This window comes from Opisthorchis viverrini, assembly GCF_000715545.1.
Source record: "Opisthorchis viverrini unplaced genomic scaffold opera_v5_34, whole genome shotgun sequence".
NCBI lineage: Eukaryota > Metazoa > Platyhelminthes > Trematoda > Opisthorchiida > Opisthorchiidae > Opisthorchis > Opisthorchis viverrini.
In genome coordinates, this window is record NW_008751690.1 from 847,528 (window position 1) to 863,583 (window position 16,056).

Here is a 16,056-nt window from a genome sequence, read left to right on the forward strand (position 1 = left end):
TCTTTCCGCACCTTTCGATACACTACTGTTGTTGTTATTCCATTGTTGTGTAGAATATGAACCTGGATTAACGATTTGTCCGTTGCGTCTTATATCCACGGCTGTGGGACGTGCGTGCTCGTTCCCCATAAGGTGCATTTGCCGCCGTTATAAATGAGTGTCCCCGTGGAGGGAAGAATTTGGTCTGACCTGGAATCGCACGTAAGCGGACGGGACAAAATTTCAGCCAGATAGCCATTTGGTCACAAGACATATGTCCAAAGTTGTTCTGCCCAACACCCGTCCAAGGTAGTTCCACTCCGCGTGGACAACTTGGCCCGTAACTCTCTGTACCTGACCGTAGAACAATTTGCTCACACCTGGAGAGGCAACTGCACCCGGTATGGTAATCACTTCGAACCGTGGTGTTTTGCAACGCAGTACTTCGGTTTTGCGTAAATTCGAATAGCAACAAAAGCCGGCTCTGTGAAATCCGCCATGTTACCCCGAATTCCATAAACCTATTGATAGCGCCTCACTCGCAGATCGAAATACTCATTACCCTCAACACCATTAACCGCAACGCAGTAGATTTGCCTGCATTGAAAGCTGTTTCTGGGTGTGAAAATAATCGGGTGAAGTTCTACGGAGTCCAGGGGAACCTAGAGTGGTGCTAAAAGGCAACGATGGAACTCGAGCGAGAGAGCTCGAGCTACGAAGTTGTTCCTACCCACTGAGGTGTAAAAGCATCTAAACTCTCCGACGCCACTGAATGGACAGCCTCATCATGAAATTAATACAACAAAACGAAAAAACCTAGATTCATTCAAGCACACTGACAGAAAACTTACCGCCTTATCCAAACTTTCAGCCGAAGGGGCGTGTTTAATATCGACAAATGGATGTTCGAAAAATTCCGTATGATTCATCCGTTCCTCTGGGTTCCGTTTGAGAAGACCACGCAGCAAAGCAGCGCAGTTTGCACTGATTCGAGGGTCTGACGGAATCTGCACGCATACAATGGACAGGAAATGTCAGTTCTTATAGGAAATCGATCGTCCAATAAACATGCATGTTTGACAGTCTATAGACGTACACGGAGCTAGTTTCTTCAACCAAATAGTTGGTCGTTTGAATGGCTTTGTTTCCCTTAAGACCGTGTATCATGACATATCGCATAGTGTTTACTTTCTGGGCACAGCTGCCAAATTGCTCAGAGAAAATACAGGATGATAAATACATTTGGATGATTCACACCAGTTAGTCGGGAGTTTGCCCTGAAGGACACAATTGGCAACAGGAAACTAATCTGAGATGAGTCAAGTTGGTGGGAAGAACGTAACACATTAACAATCTCCAGGGGTGCAATCAGGTCCATCGTGAAACAGAGCAGATGAAGTTCACTGTATGAAAAAGTGTAAGCTGAGCGTATGTAGGCAAATCCCTCTAAGAAAACAATATCTTCTGCAGATCAAGGGACACGGAAGATAAGCGCACAGACGTACCACAATAGGTTTAGCAGTCAGAAGTTTGGCTTTGAGCTGTTTAGAATCTTCCGAGGCGTAAGGAGGATTTCCAAAAAGGCATTCTATAGAGAATAGAAAGCAATGTATGTTGGACAGCAATAGTGAAGCGATCAGTTGATATCTACACGCCTTTCATTAAAATCCTGGATGTACAACAAGAATAGCTATCCCACACATCTATTACAGCGAAATTGCTAGCAGGCATGATCCATCAGCCAAATTCACTCTGCGAACTGGAGACAAGAGGACAGGGAGAGGCTGACTCATTGCGCAAATGGCTTGAAAAGAATCAAACGTACCGTCGTCTTAGTGCACATGCGAAATATCAACAAAAGCGTGCACCACAGACCGGGTCAACGCCTACGTCCGGTCGTCTCATGTCAGCAACATCTCAAATTGGAAGCGAAGTGACGTCACTACTAACGCTACTGTTCACTCTGTCATTGGCTACACCCAGGAGAAAACCCTTGTGAGGGCATCTAACATATCCTATGACGGACTTCCAAAAGTACACGTACAACAAAAAGCAGAAGCAAGTGTCGATGACGTTTGCCGGCGAATTAGTCATCACCTGTGTTCCATTACGGTGCACACAACACCGTAACCATACAATGCAAACAATTCGACCTTGCTTTCAATCTCGTTTTTCACGTAACGATGCTCTTCTGTGTCAGAATCTGAAAAAGTGGTCTTCGTAAGCATCAACGAGCGAGCGATGAGCACCAACGGCGAAATACACTCATTTGCAAATTACGTTGGTGTTGAGTGAACCGCTAGCAGTAGATATGATCCAACACCTCGACGACAGCGGTTGAATTCAATTATGGAAAAGAAACGATTTCAGGCAATTTGAAGTAAATCGACTACGACGAAGTGGGTGAAATCCTTAGTTGGACCAGCAAAATCCTATCAATGCGCAGTCAAGAAAACTGTCTCGAGCTACACCACCTCTTCGGAGTCGATCAATCTGGGTGATATGGTCTCGACAACTAGGTAATTTTAGGATCAATCCGTGCCTGGTTACTTTGCTTTTTCCAGTGGATACGCGTCCACAATGTAACGACGATCCAAAGGACAGATATTTAAGTAGCATGTTCGATCCAATCCAGCAGTGAAGATGAACAAGATATCTAAATACCGAATTAGTTTATGCTGTTGTTTAAGGGATCAACTCGAAAAGTACCCTCTGGTATGGTTTGCGACTCCAAACTTAGGGTTTGGAATCCAGTCACCAAACGAGACACGAAAATAGAAACTACAGGTTGTATGGATGGGAGGCGATGCAGGGCCTGCGCAGGAGACAATACTGTCAGTCAATAGTCATACGAAATCGGTTCAAAGTTTGCCGACCAGTCAGAGGAGTAGGCCCCCGTGTACGGTCGAATGTTAACGCAAGCTAGAGTAGTCCAGTCAGCAAGCTGCACTTGCTTCACCCAACAATACATGTAAACAATCGGTACACTGCAGAAAAAACGATAGTTGGTTGACACTAGCAACTAAAAAGCCGGAGTCAAGGGGACCGGACAAAAGATTCAAATTTTGGGAAGGCGCCCAAGGGCACTTTTTACCCTAATAGATTGTGATTTTCTAGAAGCAAACCGAAACCTGCTGGATTGATTTCATGGGTCACGACACTTCTATCGGATTTCAAAAGCCCGCAATCTGACATCCGTGGATTAAACAATATCAATTCAGTTTGATTCTTGTCCTCCATCTCACCTTCTGTTTCGTTCTAGTAACCTTCGATCCATCAGATACACCGGTAACTTCCTTTGTCCTTGTTGGTTCTTCAGACCGTTGCCTTATCAACTCCCCCCGTTTAATTTCCCTCAAAACCATTCTATCCTTTATTGTCATATTCTGGCGGTAGTCTTCGTAGACCGCAAATGTGTGTCAATTTTCTAGCAAATATTCTTCGGATGCCGTCTAGCAAAGGACCCTCAGTTTTTGCTGAAGAACTTACGAACGTCCTCGGTGGTGACATGTGTCGATTACCTCACCATTTTTTTCAAATCGGGGAAACAATCATCCAACAAATGATTCAGTCACGCATGCCTGTGAGTAATAGACTGTAAAGGTGCTGAGGAATGCATCCTTGTCCCTTGACAAATGATGACCACGTTGCTACGCGTAACACTTCATCTATAACGGACTGAGTCAAACATAAGCTTAATGCGCAGCAGGCAGCTCAACTATCGAAAGTGCTAGCCGGAAGTGGATCCATTTGGAGTCTGGCCATGGCATTCAATTGCGACTTCCGTGCTTCAAACATCTAAACTACCCACCCCCCGTTAGAAGAAGCAGAGAGCTTTGCTCGACTTCTTGTCTCCAATTCCTCTCTCTTCCTCCGACTTGTCTAACTGGTTTACCTTTGCCGATCAGCAACGCGAGGGGTGCTCACAGTCTCCCGTCAAAACATCGAAATCATCCGATTCAAACGCTATTCTTGAACATTTGTTCCGCAATCGTTCTTTCGAACTTACTCCAATCACTTCAGAATTGCTTCGTCTATCGTCATCTACCGTTTTCCTCAACATAAGAGAATTCACTCGTTTACCCCGTCCCCCAACGTGGTTCCTGCTGTGATCCAAAAACTACTAGCCTATCTTCAACACCCCATTTTGTCCAGGACCCTTGAATCGATTTCTACCACCTCCGTGATCCTGGGTAACTAGCAGCATGGATGAAGAAACCACTGTTGGACGAGTGATAAGTTGCCTCATGTGTCACATATTTGGTCTTCCTCTCTGTGATGCTTTGATGAAAAGGATATGTTTGGCTTAGGTATACGAGAGGTTTCTGGTTGAGTTGAGTATGAAGACCTTTCTTCTGAGTTATCCATGTACGGGCTACATCTAAAAGTGGTCATTTGGATTGAAAGCTTCCTACGTAAAAGTTATATAAAAACATGAGTGGACGGCGTTGTCCCTCAGATTCAGAAAATCAGCGACGGGTCAGTACCCGTTTGAAAACTGTTCATCCTTTATATGGGATATCTAATATTGTCTCCTTCTCATCAGGGCTCAGAGAATGACTCCAGTCTGTACTTCTCTTCATTTCACACCGACTCTAAGACAACTGGGCACAAGACACGACTGTCCTGAACACCGAATTTGTCAGCATCCTCGGAGAAGGGGGTCGTTAAATTCAGAAACGTTCAACCCTTTTAATTTTCTCCATGTATCCATCTTCTTTCGTAATCTTCGCCCGCATTTCCTGATGACGCGAACATCTGGGGAGATTATTTTTTGGGCACACAAACACTTTAACCTTGTCCAAGCTCTCCTTCCTAAATCCTAGAATTGTAAGAGATAAACAAGCTGCTATTATAGTCACATTGCGAAAGCGGTACTAAGAGTATGTTACCTCCTGACAGGGCTTTCTTTGTCTGTGCATGCACTCGGTTGACGCAGTCTGTGTGGATGAACATGACCCATCAAAACGTAGTAGGTTTGAGGTGGCGGTTATTCACTGGAATCCGTGAAATCGAATTTCTCTAGGGTTTGCAAGGGCGTTCCGGAGAAAAAGGGATGCTTTCAAAAGCAGAGCTCAGTTCTGGATGAAACGTACTCTTGGTCGGTAAAGAACTGGCCTAGCCTGGTGAAGTTAGGTCAGACACAGATGTTGTCTTCACTGTCTTCGTTACCCAAACTGATTGGTTGAGTGGTCAGTTATTTGTTGTATAATCAGATAATATCGATTTGTTTGGACAGTTTTGGTGATATATACAGTACACACAAAATCTGATCCTCGGGAAGTTCGAATGAACTAGTCTTACTCTGTGAGAATTTTTCTCTAAAAAAATAATTGTGTGAACATTTTCAATTTTTTCTTTCTTGTAAATATTCTCGAGATCCAGCCATTAAATATCGCAAATGGTTGCACTTAAAGGAACGGAGCAATTTTATCCAATTCGAGGATATTCTAACTTTGGGATTGGACCACTGCACAGTCAAGTTAGGGTACTTTTGGAGATTAACCCCAGTCAACTAAAGCGTCCAGGTTCATCAATTTTCCCAAATCTATCAGGGCATAATTGTCTCAGTTGTATAGAGTTGCAATTATCAACTCACCAAAGACTCCCAAATCCAACAGCTCGGAAAGTTTAAGGAATCACAGGCACTAGTAAGTGAGTGCGCAAGTAACTCAATGGAGCACCTTCATCAGGGTATTGCAACGAAAGTAAGGAACGCATGGTGAAGACGTGGAGATGATTGGCTTTCATTCGACAAGTGAACATCATACTGGATCACAAATAGCAAGGTGATCTTCCGTACATACTGAAGCGGACAGGCTGCCTTACTCAATAAAGTTTCGTTTGGTTGGATATAATTAACATGGAACTACTGTTCCTAATCCGCCAACAACCCGCTACCGGTTTCGTACTGCTCGAAATATGTCGAAGTATATCAGGTTGTGACAGAAGAATACTAATATGCTATTGACTAAAAGGGCTTTCACCGGGTCTCCAGCTACAAAGATTTCAACGGGCATTAACTGTCTCAGGTCCCGGGAACAGCGCTTGCTTGATGAGTCTCCAACAGGGTGAAACCAGTATTGGACTGTGTGCAGATTTAAAACAATACTCCACACCAAAAATGCATGGCAACCAATTATGTCAGTTGAGCTGCGAACGTGATTCAATGTTTGCCAATAAAGTGGGTAAAATATTGTCTGGACTCACCAAAAAGTATGATACCGATCGACCAGAGGTCACAGGACGGATGGTATATACCCTCACAGTAGACTTCTGGAGCCATGTATAGTAATGTACCACGGAGCTCATTCAACTGAATGGTGTCCTTTGTACGTTTGGCGAAACCAAAATCTGATGGGTTGCGACGAATGAAAAATAAGTATAATACCTAACGAGACTGGTCATTCGAAGCTATACAACCACATGCCAAATGAAACAGAGATACTACGGGATGACAAACCGTTCGCGCTGTGAAGCAATGAATACACTGAAAATAGCAATATACTTTATGCGGCAAGGAAAGTGCCATCATCAACAGTCAGTAAAACATCGGGTACCTTTTATCCACTTGAACAATAGTGAGAAGGCAAGGGTTGAGAGCTGTCTTCTTATGGTATTATTAGACCGCACTCCATCATCATCATCAGCGGTAGCAAATCAGTGTTCAATAATGATATTCGCTGTCATGCGACCATTACTTAGTCGATACCCTTAGTGTGAAAAGGGAATAAACGTGGATCGAGAAGGGGCTTGATATTAGCTTAACACAATCCGAAATGCCTACACCTCCAAACACTCATCCACGCAATCTGGATAGAAGCTGACAACATAAACACTGCTGACATTGATCAACAGTCAAACCTTGCAGCGTCTCCAATCATACAAAGAGGGTATCCCGTGGAAACCATCCTGGAAGCGAGTTGCACCAAGGTTGCGCAGACTTTTCGTAATCACTTTCATACCCCTCTGCCAGTTGTCTCAGTTCGACTTTCATGGCATATGTCCCACGGCCACACAACAAAACAGCCTGTATTGTATACTGATACACGAGTCCCTTGGGTTAAAGAATATGCCGTTTTGGTCTTTGGCTTGTTCGCTGAGCTGGGCAATTTGGTTGCAAACGTTTCATCACCAATCGAGGTGACATCATCAGTGCGTAGTTGTGCGTAGCGGTGGGTTAGTGGTTGTGGTTACTAAACACTTAGTAAACGGTCGTGGCCCTCACAAGTGCAGGTCGCTCAAAACGGGGGCACCACTTTCGCAGAGACCACATCATGCTTGAGTATTCCAGATCCCAAATAAAAACTTTGTGTACAACGACGTGAAATCACCGCTCCTATTTTTATGTGATGGACGCCGATATTCATGCGACCAAGTCTGAGCAGTGGATGTTGTGACCAGACCAATAGTTAAACGGCATTTCCAGTCAGTTTTGCCCTACGCAGAACTTCCCGTACAGGTCAATCTCGCTGAGTTTGTTTGGATAACTCCCATCTTCAGTTGGGTGCCCATTCGCCCGTGATGCCGAAAATGTCTTTCTTATTCGCGCTTCTTACGGTGTACATGTACCGCATCGTTTCAAAATGTGTTTTTGTGCGTCTGTTCCTCAAGTCGGGGTGGCGTTATTCGGTCTGGATTTCCTGTGGAAGTAGAGAACGTTTCTGGTAATCGACTCAGCCAGATTTGTATGCTTCACGTTTAATTGTGCCTAAATCCATTCCAGAAGAATAAATTGCAGACGCATAGTGCACAAATTGACGTTATCCCGTAAAAAAATAATAAAGTGGTTGGCAGAACCACTAACCCACCGCTACGCACAACTACGCACTGATGATGTCACCTCGATTGGTGATGAAACGTTTGCAACCAAATTGCCCAGCTCAGCGAACAAGCCAAAGACCATCTACGCCACCTGAGCTACCGACATTCTCCTCCATAGAAAATATGCCGTTTTGTTACTATGGGTGTTTTGAATTGTCAAACGCAACTCCAAACGTACAGTCATGCACTGGTCCCATCTGTTATGTGATAATCGGAACTTATACAACTTCCGAAATATGCAAAGCGCACCACAACTTTGAGTGTCCCTCTTTAGATCATAAGTGACGTGTTCAGTACCTGAATGTGGATGCAAAACATATGCCATATGACTTCGGACAGTTCCTCCTGAAACAACTGCGCCTTCTCTTCATCGAAAACGGGAACAATTTCGTATGCATAATCCAGACCGACAAGATTTCTCTCAGCAACTATTCCAAACCACGGTTTTGAAGATCTACTAGCGTTCCTCTCTGTATCTCCTTGATCACGGAATTACATGGAAATGGAGGGGATGGGCATCCTTCTTCGACACCACTTTGTGTACGGAAGCTTTTGAAAAGCTCTCCGTATACTCCCACACGCCCACAAGTCTGAGGGTAAAGAGAACTTATTACACTCAAAAACTCTTGGGACATTCCTTGCTGGTCAAGCAACCCCTATCAGGCAAGAATCTCGCTTGCTGTTCTGGAGTCAACGCTTCACAAACCACCATAAGGCAACCTGATTACTGTGATAATCACACTCATCACATGCTCCTTTTTGAAAATGGACATTACTCATCACATGCTCCTTTTTGAAAATGGACACAATCACCGGTTCTCTGTAGTTGTTTAGGACGGTTTCCATTTTCCATATGTGGGCAAATAGATCATGCAAGTGCTGACTGAGGATTTCATCTCCAATGAACGATGCGGGTGGGAGGCTATACAAACCAGGAGCTTGGTGGTGCTTGAGAGGACATATATAATTATAAAACTTCGAGGACGTATGTGGTTCCAGGTTCATCGTTCAGAGTTCTACTGCAGTTCAAGGATTCAACTGAGTAGCAGCAGGTTCGAAGTGCCCGATCCAGCAATGGAGGCGTTCTTTATTCAAGATGGTCACACCTTTTCGATCTTTGGTGGTCTTACACGCAGTTTCCGGGGATCTGCCGCAGGGACCAACTAAAATAATCCCCACGTATTTCTGGCTTTCTGGACGTTTTCTATTTCCTTAGCCTTTCGTGTCCACTAGGCTTCACGGCGCACACTAAATTTCATTTGATGTGAAAACAACTCGTCACACCGAATTATGTTGGGGGGGGGGCGGCGGGGAAATTCCTCCGAGAATTAAGCAGTCCCACTGTTGTGTCTGATATACAGTTCTTGAGCGCACCTGGTAACGCCGTACCACAGGCAAAACTACCGGCACAGTGCAAAGATGTAGCGATCTCGTCCCAGCACGAAGCAAAACACATTTTGTCAACAGAGAGAACGATCAAGAGGGAGGTATCTAAACCTTACAAAAGCACAGAGATGTAGATATCTCGACATCGTATTGGGATAAGACACCATCAACACACAAAAGACAGGCGTTAGATAAATGGTTCGACTGGAAACTGGCAGCATACTCGCCGCCGGAGGCGTCTACATGCCACGTCGTCCGAGCGCACACAGGAAGAATCAAGTGGACTACGTCCAGGAGGGCATAAAGATCCAGAAGCACTCAATTTGACGGCCAAATAATCGCGAGGAATATGTAGCGGCCGTTCAGGCTTCATATGACGAACAGGTAAGTCAGGATGGGTAGGAACAACTGCCCCCCCCCCTGTTCGGGGGCCAGCCGTCCCTAATAACCGAACATCACATCAGTTGGATGCACGTGTCACGTGCAGGACACGGGCCAGACGTAGGCATGCCCTGATTGGTCAGAATGCCAGCCAATCCGAGTCAAGCACTGAGAAGGGGGGAAAAACCTCCCCCCCCCCCCGAAAAAAAGAATGATATTAGTGAATCATGATGGCCATCAGGTGGTGATCAAGACCTACCTGTAACTTTTAGGACCGGGTTCGTGCTTGAGGTGAGTAGAATGTTCTGGGGCTTCAAATCCATGTGAATAATATTCTTCTCCTTCAAGTACTGTAATGCAAGTGCTGTGACGGAATTCCTGTTACAGGATAGGTTATATTTCATTACCCATTTGCCGAAGGAATCGTCGCACCAACGGTTCAGGAAGGCGATTTTTCGCATGCAGAAAATCACTTAAGTCGCCTCCTGCGCAGTATTCCATAAACAAGAACACACTGCGGTCATCCCACTGCACCGGAACAATATGGTAATCCCTACATATTCAACTTACCGAAAAGTCCAACATTCGTACAATATGTGGATGGCTCAATTTCTGCAGAATCGATATTTCTGAAACCAGGTTATCTTCACCTCGCTTGCTCAACTTCTGTCTCGGGATACATTTTACAGCAATCAACTGATCAGATCCCTGGGAGCATGCATCCTTGTGAGAGTCAGTCACCTGTTTCCTGATAAGGTAAACTTCTCCATAAGACCCTCGCCCGAGTCTTCTTAATACCGAGAAATTAGGAAGCTTCAACATCCCCAGCTCGCCCACTTCTGCATGCCAGTCGGTTGTGCTAACGTCAAACCCAAAAACAAGAAGACCAAAAACGCTTTGTTACGGAACTTTCGGAATAACACCCGAACAATTCCTTTATATTCTGAAATTTCGGTCAAGACATCCGCGCCGGTGAACAGAAACAACTCGCCATCTAGGTCATTCCTGTATTGTAATTTGCTTTTGAAACTCTAATTACGCAGATGTCAGCAAGTGGGGCATGTAGATAGTGAAACCCCAGAGTGGGAGCATGAGGCTGAACTAAAATAGCTGAAGTCGGTCATGCCAAAGTTACACATTAGAATGTGTCTTACTACTTGTATCCGTCATATAGGACTCAGCTATCACTAACGGTGGAAGTAACATTGGTGCTTTATTGTTGGAAAAAAGCAAAAAAAATGAAAAGAACGGAGCTTATTGCTAGTCTACAACAGACACTCAAGGTGCCCGTACCAAAACTCAGAAAGACAACCAGAATTCACCAGATTCGGCTGACTGTTTCTCTTACCGCAGGAACACAACGATTACGCCTACTGGAGAACCGGTTACCTGCTCTAACTATCAGATACAAAACAGATTGTTCAACCTAGTTCTCACCGACAATCGAGGTGTTGCCTGAAATCTCCACGCTGTATATCATTCCCTATTTCTCTCCTATCGTACCTTAACTGAGCATCTTATGTTGACTACGATATATCATACCATCTGTCGTCCTACTCTATTTTTGGCCAACTGCGCTTCATGCCTATAGTTCACATGTTGGCGAGATGGACCAAGTGGTTAGAGCGCGAATTTACAGACCGGAAGGTCCGTGGTTCGAACCCGACCTCCGCCACTCGACTGCCCCTGTCTAGGCTTGGGCAACCTGGCAGTATCCCAGCCCTCGTGCCTCCCTCGTGTGGCATGGCAACTAGGCACCGAAAGGGTGCTGCAGCTGGACGATTTTTTTCACATGTCCATCCTTCTAAGGTCGAATTCCGATCGAATTCTCGTGATCAAAGCGCACTCGTTCACAGCAGAAGTTTTGTTATTTCGTTTACTGTTTTTCTAACCATGCTAGCCTCTTCAAATCAACTTCCAAATTAATCGAAGCCACCTTGGGTTCGGACTGAATCTCTTACTTTGGCGAATCCGACTTTCGTGACAAAGACTGGCCATACTCTGTGCTCGAAATGGATGCAGCATAGCCCATTTCTGTTCTCAATAAGCTTTCAGCTTGCCAAATATTCAGTCCTTCTCTAGACGCACACTGCACGCACCCTTATCCTACTTAAGGCTCCAGGCTCCTTCCTCTGTACGGTTCTGCCACTGTTCTCTTGTGTCTCCACACTACCGTTTCCAATCTATCAGTGCCCACTTCATTAATATACACACAATGGCTGAACGACACCCTTAAAGTTCAGCAAAGGCCGACGATGAAGAGCGTTCGGGCATGAAACAGGAGCCGATGAGTTTTGAAAAATGTCGTAGAAGTAACGCCTATCGATCACCCAAAACCGATCGGACAGCCTGGATCTGCGATGCCCATGTGACCTTTGCACTCGGTCGTTCGTAATAAAGTGAGCCTTTTTCCGAAATTAAGACACTGGAGCGGAGATTGCAGTTAGTTACAATACGATAACATATTTTTACTCATCGCTACTTCAAATCCGGCAAGATGCCGTTTTTCAGCCCCTCTGGGCTGTTGAACGACTAATACCGCCATCATGTTCGCTCCTCATTCCTGTCTCCTTGCTATAGGACACGCCTGCACAGCTTTCGTGCATAAAGCCATAGCAAGATTTTTTTAAATATAAGCCTGGAAATTCAACTTCCACACGCTATCAAAAGGTCTCTCAGGTGTTCTGACTATATCCCCCGTTATGCATCGCCACATGGCTCCGACTCCCTATCTCCTCTAGCTGAGTTTGCCTGTCGAAGCATTTGTCATATTCTGAAGTTAGTGAGTAATGGTAGGCCTCCGGAATCGGAGGGTATTCCACTAATACTATTAATGTACACTTGAACTTGCACTAACTGTCGCCAAACTTCGTACCTGTTCCTCCGCCACCTCTAAATTCGGTCCTTGTTTTTTTTACGATACCTCATCAATTCCGTTTTAGAAAGAGAACATTAATTGCTCCGCTTAATTAATAGGAATCGCTTGGACTTGTGGAAACTAGAAGCTAAGAGTAAACATGCACTCGAATATACAACATACGGTCCTGATTATCAGCTAGAAGGATGACCAAACATCAACTTCATTTGTAAGAACCGCGTACTTGCCGTACAGTAGTTCTAGCTGCCGCAATTTCGTTCACCGATGATTATGGGAGGGGGTGTGTGCAGGTGCGCATTGAAGGCGGGTATCCCTCCGAATACAAGCCACACGCCCGAAAATTCATTGTCTCGCTCCAAAATCGTCTAAATTCATACTTTGAACATTTCCGACACTAGTGGTGGTACATTTCCAATTCGCGCCTAAGCTGACATCCGTAAAGAGGAATTTTAGACATTTTCAAGTGACAGGTCAAAGGATAGAAATTAACGAGATTTGCATGAGACAACTCAATGAACTTGCCTATGTAGGATATGAAAGGGAACGGTTTTGAACAGAATAGCCTTCGGTATGGCCTGATTTCATGAAGACGAAGTCCGTTACGAGAAACAGTATCAGTCTGTAGTAATCTACGTAAGAATGTATAGCCCTGTGACGACAGTGGCAGTTCTCACGTTCCTAACGCTCAAGGGCGCCAACTGAACCAAATAGCTTTTAGATGGGTTTTGATATGTTGCTTACACCAGACAGGTTGAGTGTTACACCTCTGGGTTGAAAGTAGGATGTTTGTAATTCGAATCCAGCTACTTTGTGTTTTACTGTTACGTTGGTAAGGTTGTTTTGGGATAGAGGAAAGCGGTGTCTAGGGGCACAGAAGTCAGAACTCATTTATTGATCCGTATTGTTCATTCAGAGCGTACAACCTTAATGGACTCAAGGGCCCTTTGTCAGTTGACTGTCGTGCAGAATATTGTCACGAAGTCAACAGTCGATGTTGTTCTCCTGAGGAACCCGGTCAGGATCGTCTGCACACCACACTTTTCAGAGTTGACGAAGTCCTGATGAACAGAATAACGACCCTCATCTTCAGCACCATCATCAAAGACAATAGGATCAGTATTGGCATCGATACTTCGCTGCCGTACAACCATAAAGTTCACCTAATTATATTTGGAGCCTGACAATGAGAAGAGTGGGTGAAGGAGAGGATCTAGTCCCGGTCTGTTCCGAGCATTCTGAGGTGCCTACACCTCCAAGCGCTCAATCCGACGATCTGAAGAAAAACTAACAGCACGAACGCCACTGTCGTCGGTCAGCTGCAATTTCTTGCAATGTCTACAGCTGAGCATAGCCGAGGTCACAAGGATCACTTCCTACCAACAACACCAAAAGTTCTCGAAATCTCTTTCATGCCCTTCTGCCAACTCATACGTTGTCCACCTCGCGGTTTACGCCATTCTTAAGAAGTCAAAGGGAACAACATTCGCATCGGTTGGTGTTCGGCATGCGCAGAACACGACTGAACCACCGTAGTCAACGGTGCTGGATGCCCTCTGTGATTGAAATACCTGCTGCACAACTAAATACCCGTTTTATAATCACCTCGGTACAAATCCGTTGACGCCATCTAAAAAACCTGAGAACGCCTCACATCAACTGTCCGGAAAGGCCACGTCTCGAACCCGTAAAACACCACCCTTACTGTAGCCTGGTACACGCGACCCTTAAGACCCATTGGTATGTCTTTTTGACGCTAAAAATGACGCAAATTAGCAAACATGATCCGAGCCTTTGAGATTTCATTAGGCACATTTCCGCTAGAGAAAACAAAACTACCAAGGTATGCAACCACAACAAGATGGCTCAAGTGCTCAGAGCGCGAATTCACTGACCGGAAGGTCCGTGGCTCGAACCCGACATCTGCCTCTCGACGTCACCTGTCTAGGCTTGGGCACCTGACAGTATCTCAGCCATCGTGCTTCTTTCGGGTAGCATGGCAGCTAGGCACCTGAAGGGTATTACAGCTGAACAACCACAACCTCCAGTGATCCTCCCAGAATTGTAAGGACTCTGTTCAAAGACTGCACGTTCTGAGGCATAAGCGTACATTTTGTATGTTCAGGGTGCATACCGAAAAGATGATATGATAGTGGTTAGATTATTCAACAGAGATTGGCCTTCGCCTACGTCTTCATAGACGGGGACGGTATGGTCTGCGTACTCCAAATCCACAAAGCTCTCACCAGCGACAAGTTGAACACCGGCGTTTTGAGAACCTAGCCTCCGTCTCATTATTTCAGCAATACCGAATTTGAACAGGAATGGGGAGAGTGGATATCCTTGTCAAACGTTTCTTTTTTGAGAGAAGCTTTTGGAGGGCTCGCCATGTAGCCTACCAATCCCAGAAGTATGTTAATATGGGGATCGGATTATGTTCATACACTTTTGTGACATACCCTATTGAGCAACTACAGTTAACAGCACTGAACGATCGACAGAATCGAAAGAATCCTTGAAGTCAAAGAACGCCAAGATTGTGGGTCGTCTACACATGTGGCGTTGCTCTAACACCTGACGGAGTGTGAAGGTGTAGTCAAAGCAGCCCCTTTCCGGTCCAAATCTCATTTGATTCCCACTAGTCAAGGTTTCGCATGCCACTATAAGACAACGAAGAGCCAGTGACGTCAGAAGCCTTATCACAACAGGAGTCAAACGAATACCTGTGGTTAGTACACTCACTGTGAGTACCATTTTGAAAATGGGCCTTATTATCGATTCACCCCACTTGTCTGGGACGGTCTTTTTCTCCCAGATAGACCCAAATCGGCCACACAGGCACTGGCTGAGACACACACCGCTATCCTTGAACAGAGTAGGTAGGAGGTCAACACCAGGAGCACGATAACGCTTCAGTAGAGTTATACATTCGGACACTTCTGAGGTTGAAGGCGGCTACATTTTCACAGACCACCTTTCTGTTGGAGGCCGAAATTCCGGACTGAAGAGGGGGCCAACTGGATTGCTGTTTGAATTACTCTGCCTAGCGGTTCAAAGGTTGTGCTTTGCTGGATATCAGGGAGCCATTCTGGTCCTTGATAATTTCGCTGACAAGAGGCTTCCGCCGAACGAATCATACGGAAGAGCTTGCGGAGGTTTCCAGCATTTTCCGCATCTTCCAGCAAGGACACTTGTTCACATGGCGTCGGATAAAGTTGTGGCTGTGGCCAGGGGAAATTTGCTGCCGGGTCTCGAGTAAAGAAGTGGCCCTAGAGGAGATCCAATGTCTAGATGAGGTTACCTGGGTTGTGCCGCGAACAGAAGTTCCGGATGTGAGTAGCGCTTCAAATGTCTTTTCCCGGCGGCCGTTCTGTCGGATTTCGGACCGTCCTGCAAGCGTTCAAAGTGCCATTTCTGATAGTTTCTTTTGTTACTTCTTTAGCTTCATTAGCTTCTTGATGGCTGAGCGAGGTCTGCACCTTTTGATTGAGCCTGAAAAGTACAATTATAAGAAGCAGCACTGTACAAGTGCATGGTCGGAGTTTATGCTTGTGTTTCAGAGAGGGAGCGGCAGGCAGTGATCGACCCTCGCCACTGATGATGTGTGATGA

The 16,056-nt window shown here is 45.3% G+C and overlaps 2 protein-coding genes across 2 annotated transcripts in view; one reads left to right on the forward strand and one right to left on the reverse strand.

Moving 5' to 3' along the window:
* The window catches only part of T265_13065 (hypothetical protein), a gene marked incomplete at both ends in the record, with an annotated part of 31,405 nt that extends 15,572 nt beyond the window's left edge, over positions 1-15,833 (reverse strand). The window contains 9 exons of the mRNA XM_009167017.1: positions 831-986; positions 1,485-1,567; positions 6,190-6,333; positions 9,830-9,934; positions 9,978-10,098; positions 10,141-10,465; positions 15,234-15,384; positions 15,420-15,714; positions 15,747-15,833. Coding sequence (XP_009165281.1) covers positions 831-986; positions 1,485-1,567; positions 6,190-6,333; positions 9,830-9,934; positions 9,978-10,098; positions 10,141-10,465; positions 15,234-15,384; positions 15,420-15,714; positions 15,747-15,833 — 1,467 coding nt within the window. The remainder of the gene's footprint in view (positions 1-830; positions 987-1,484; positions 1,568-6,189; positions 6,334-9,829; positions 9,935-9,977; positions 10,099-10,140; positions 10,466-15,233; positions 15,385-15,419; positions 15,715-15,746) is intronic.
* On the forward strand, positions 1,709-1,978 carry T265_02667 (hypothetical protein; the record flags this gene model as incomplete). The annotated part of the gene is made up of 1 exon (XM_009166969.1): positions 1,709-1,978. The coding sequence occupies one exon, from the start codon at positions 1,709-1,711 to the stop codon at positions 1,976-1,978; it is 270 nt and encodes an 89-aa protein (XP_009165233.1).
* Positions 15,834-16,056: the final 223 nt, after the last annotated feature.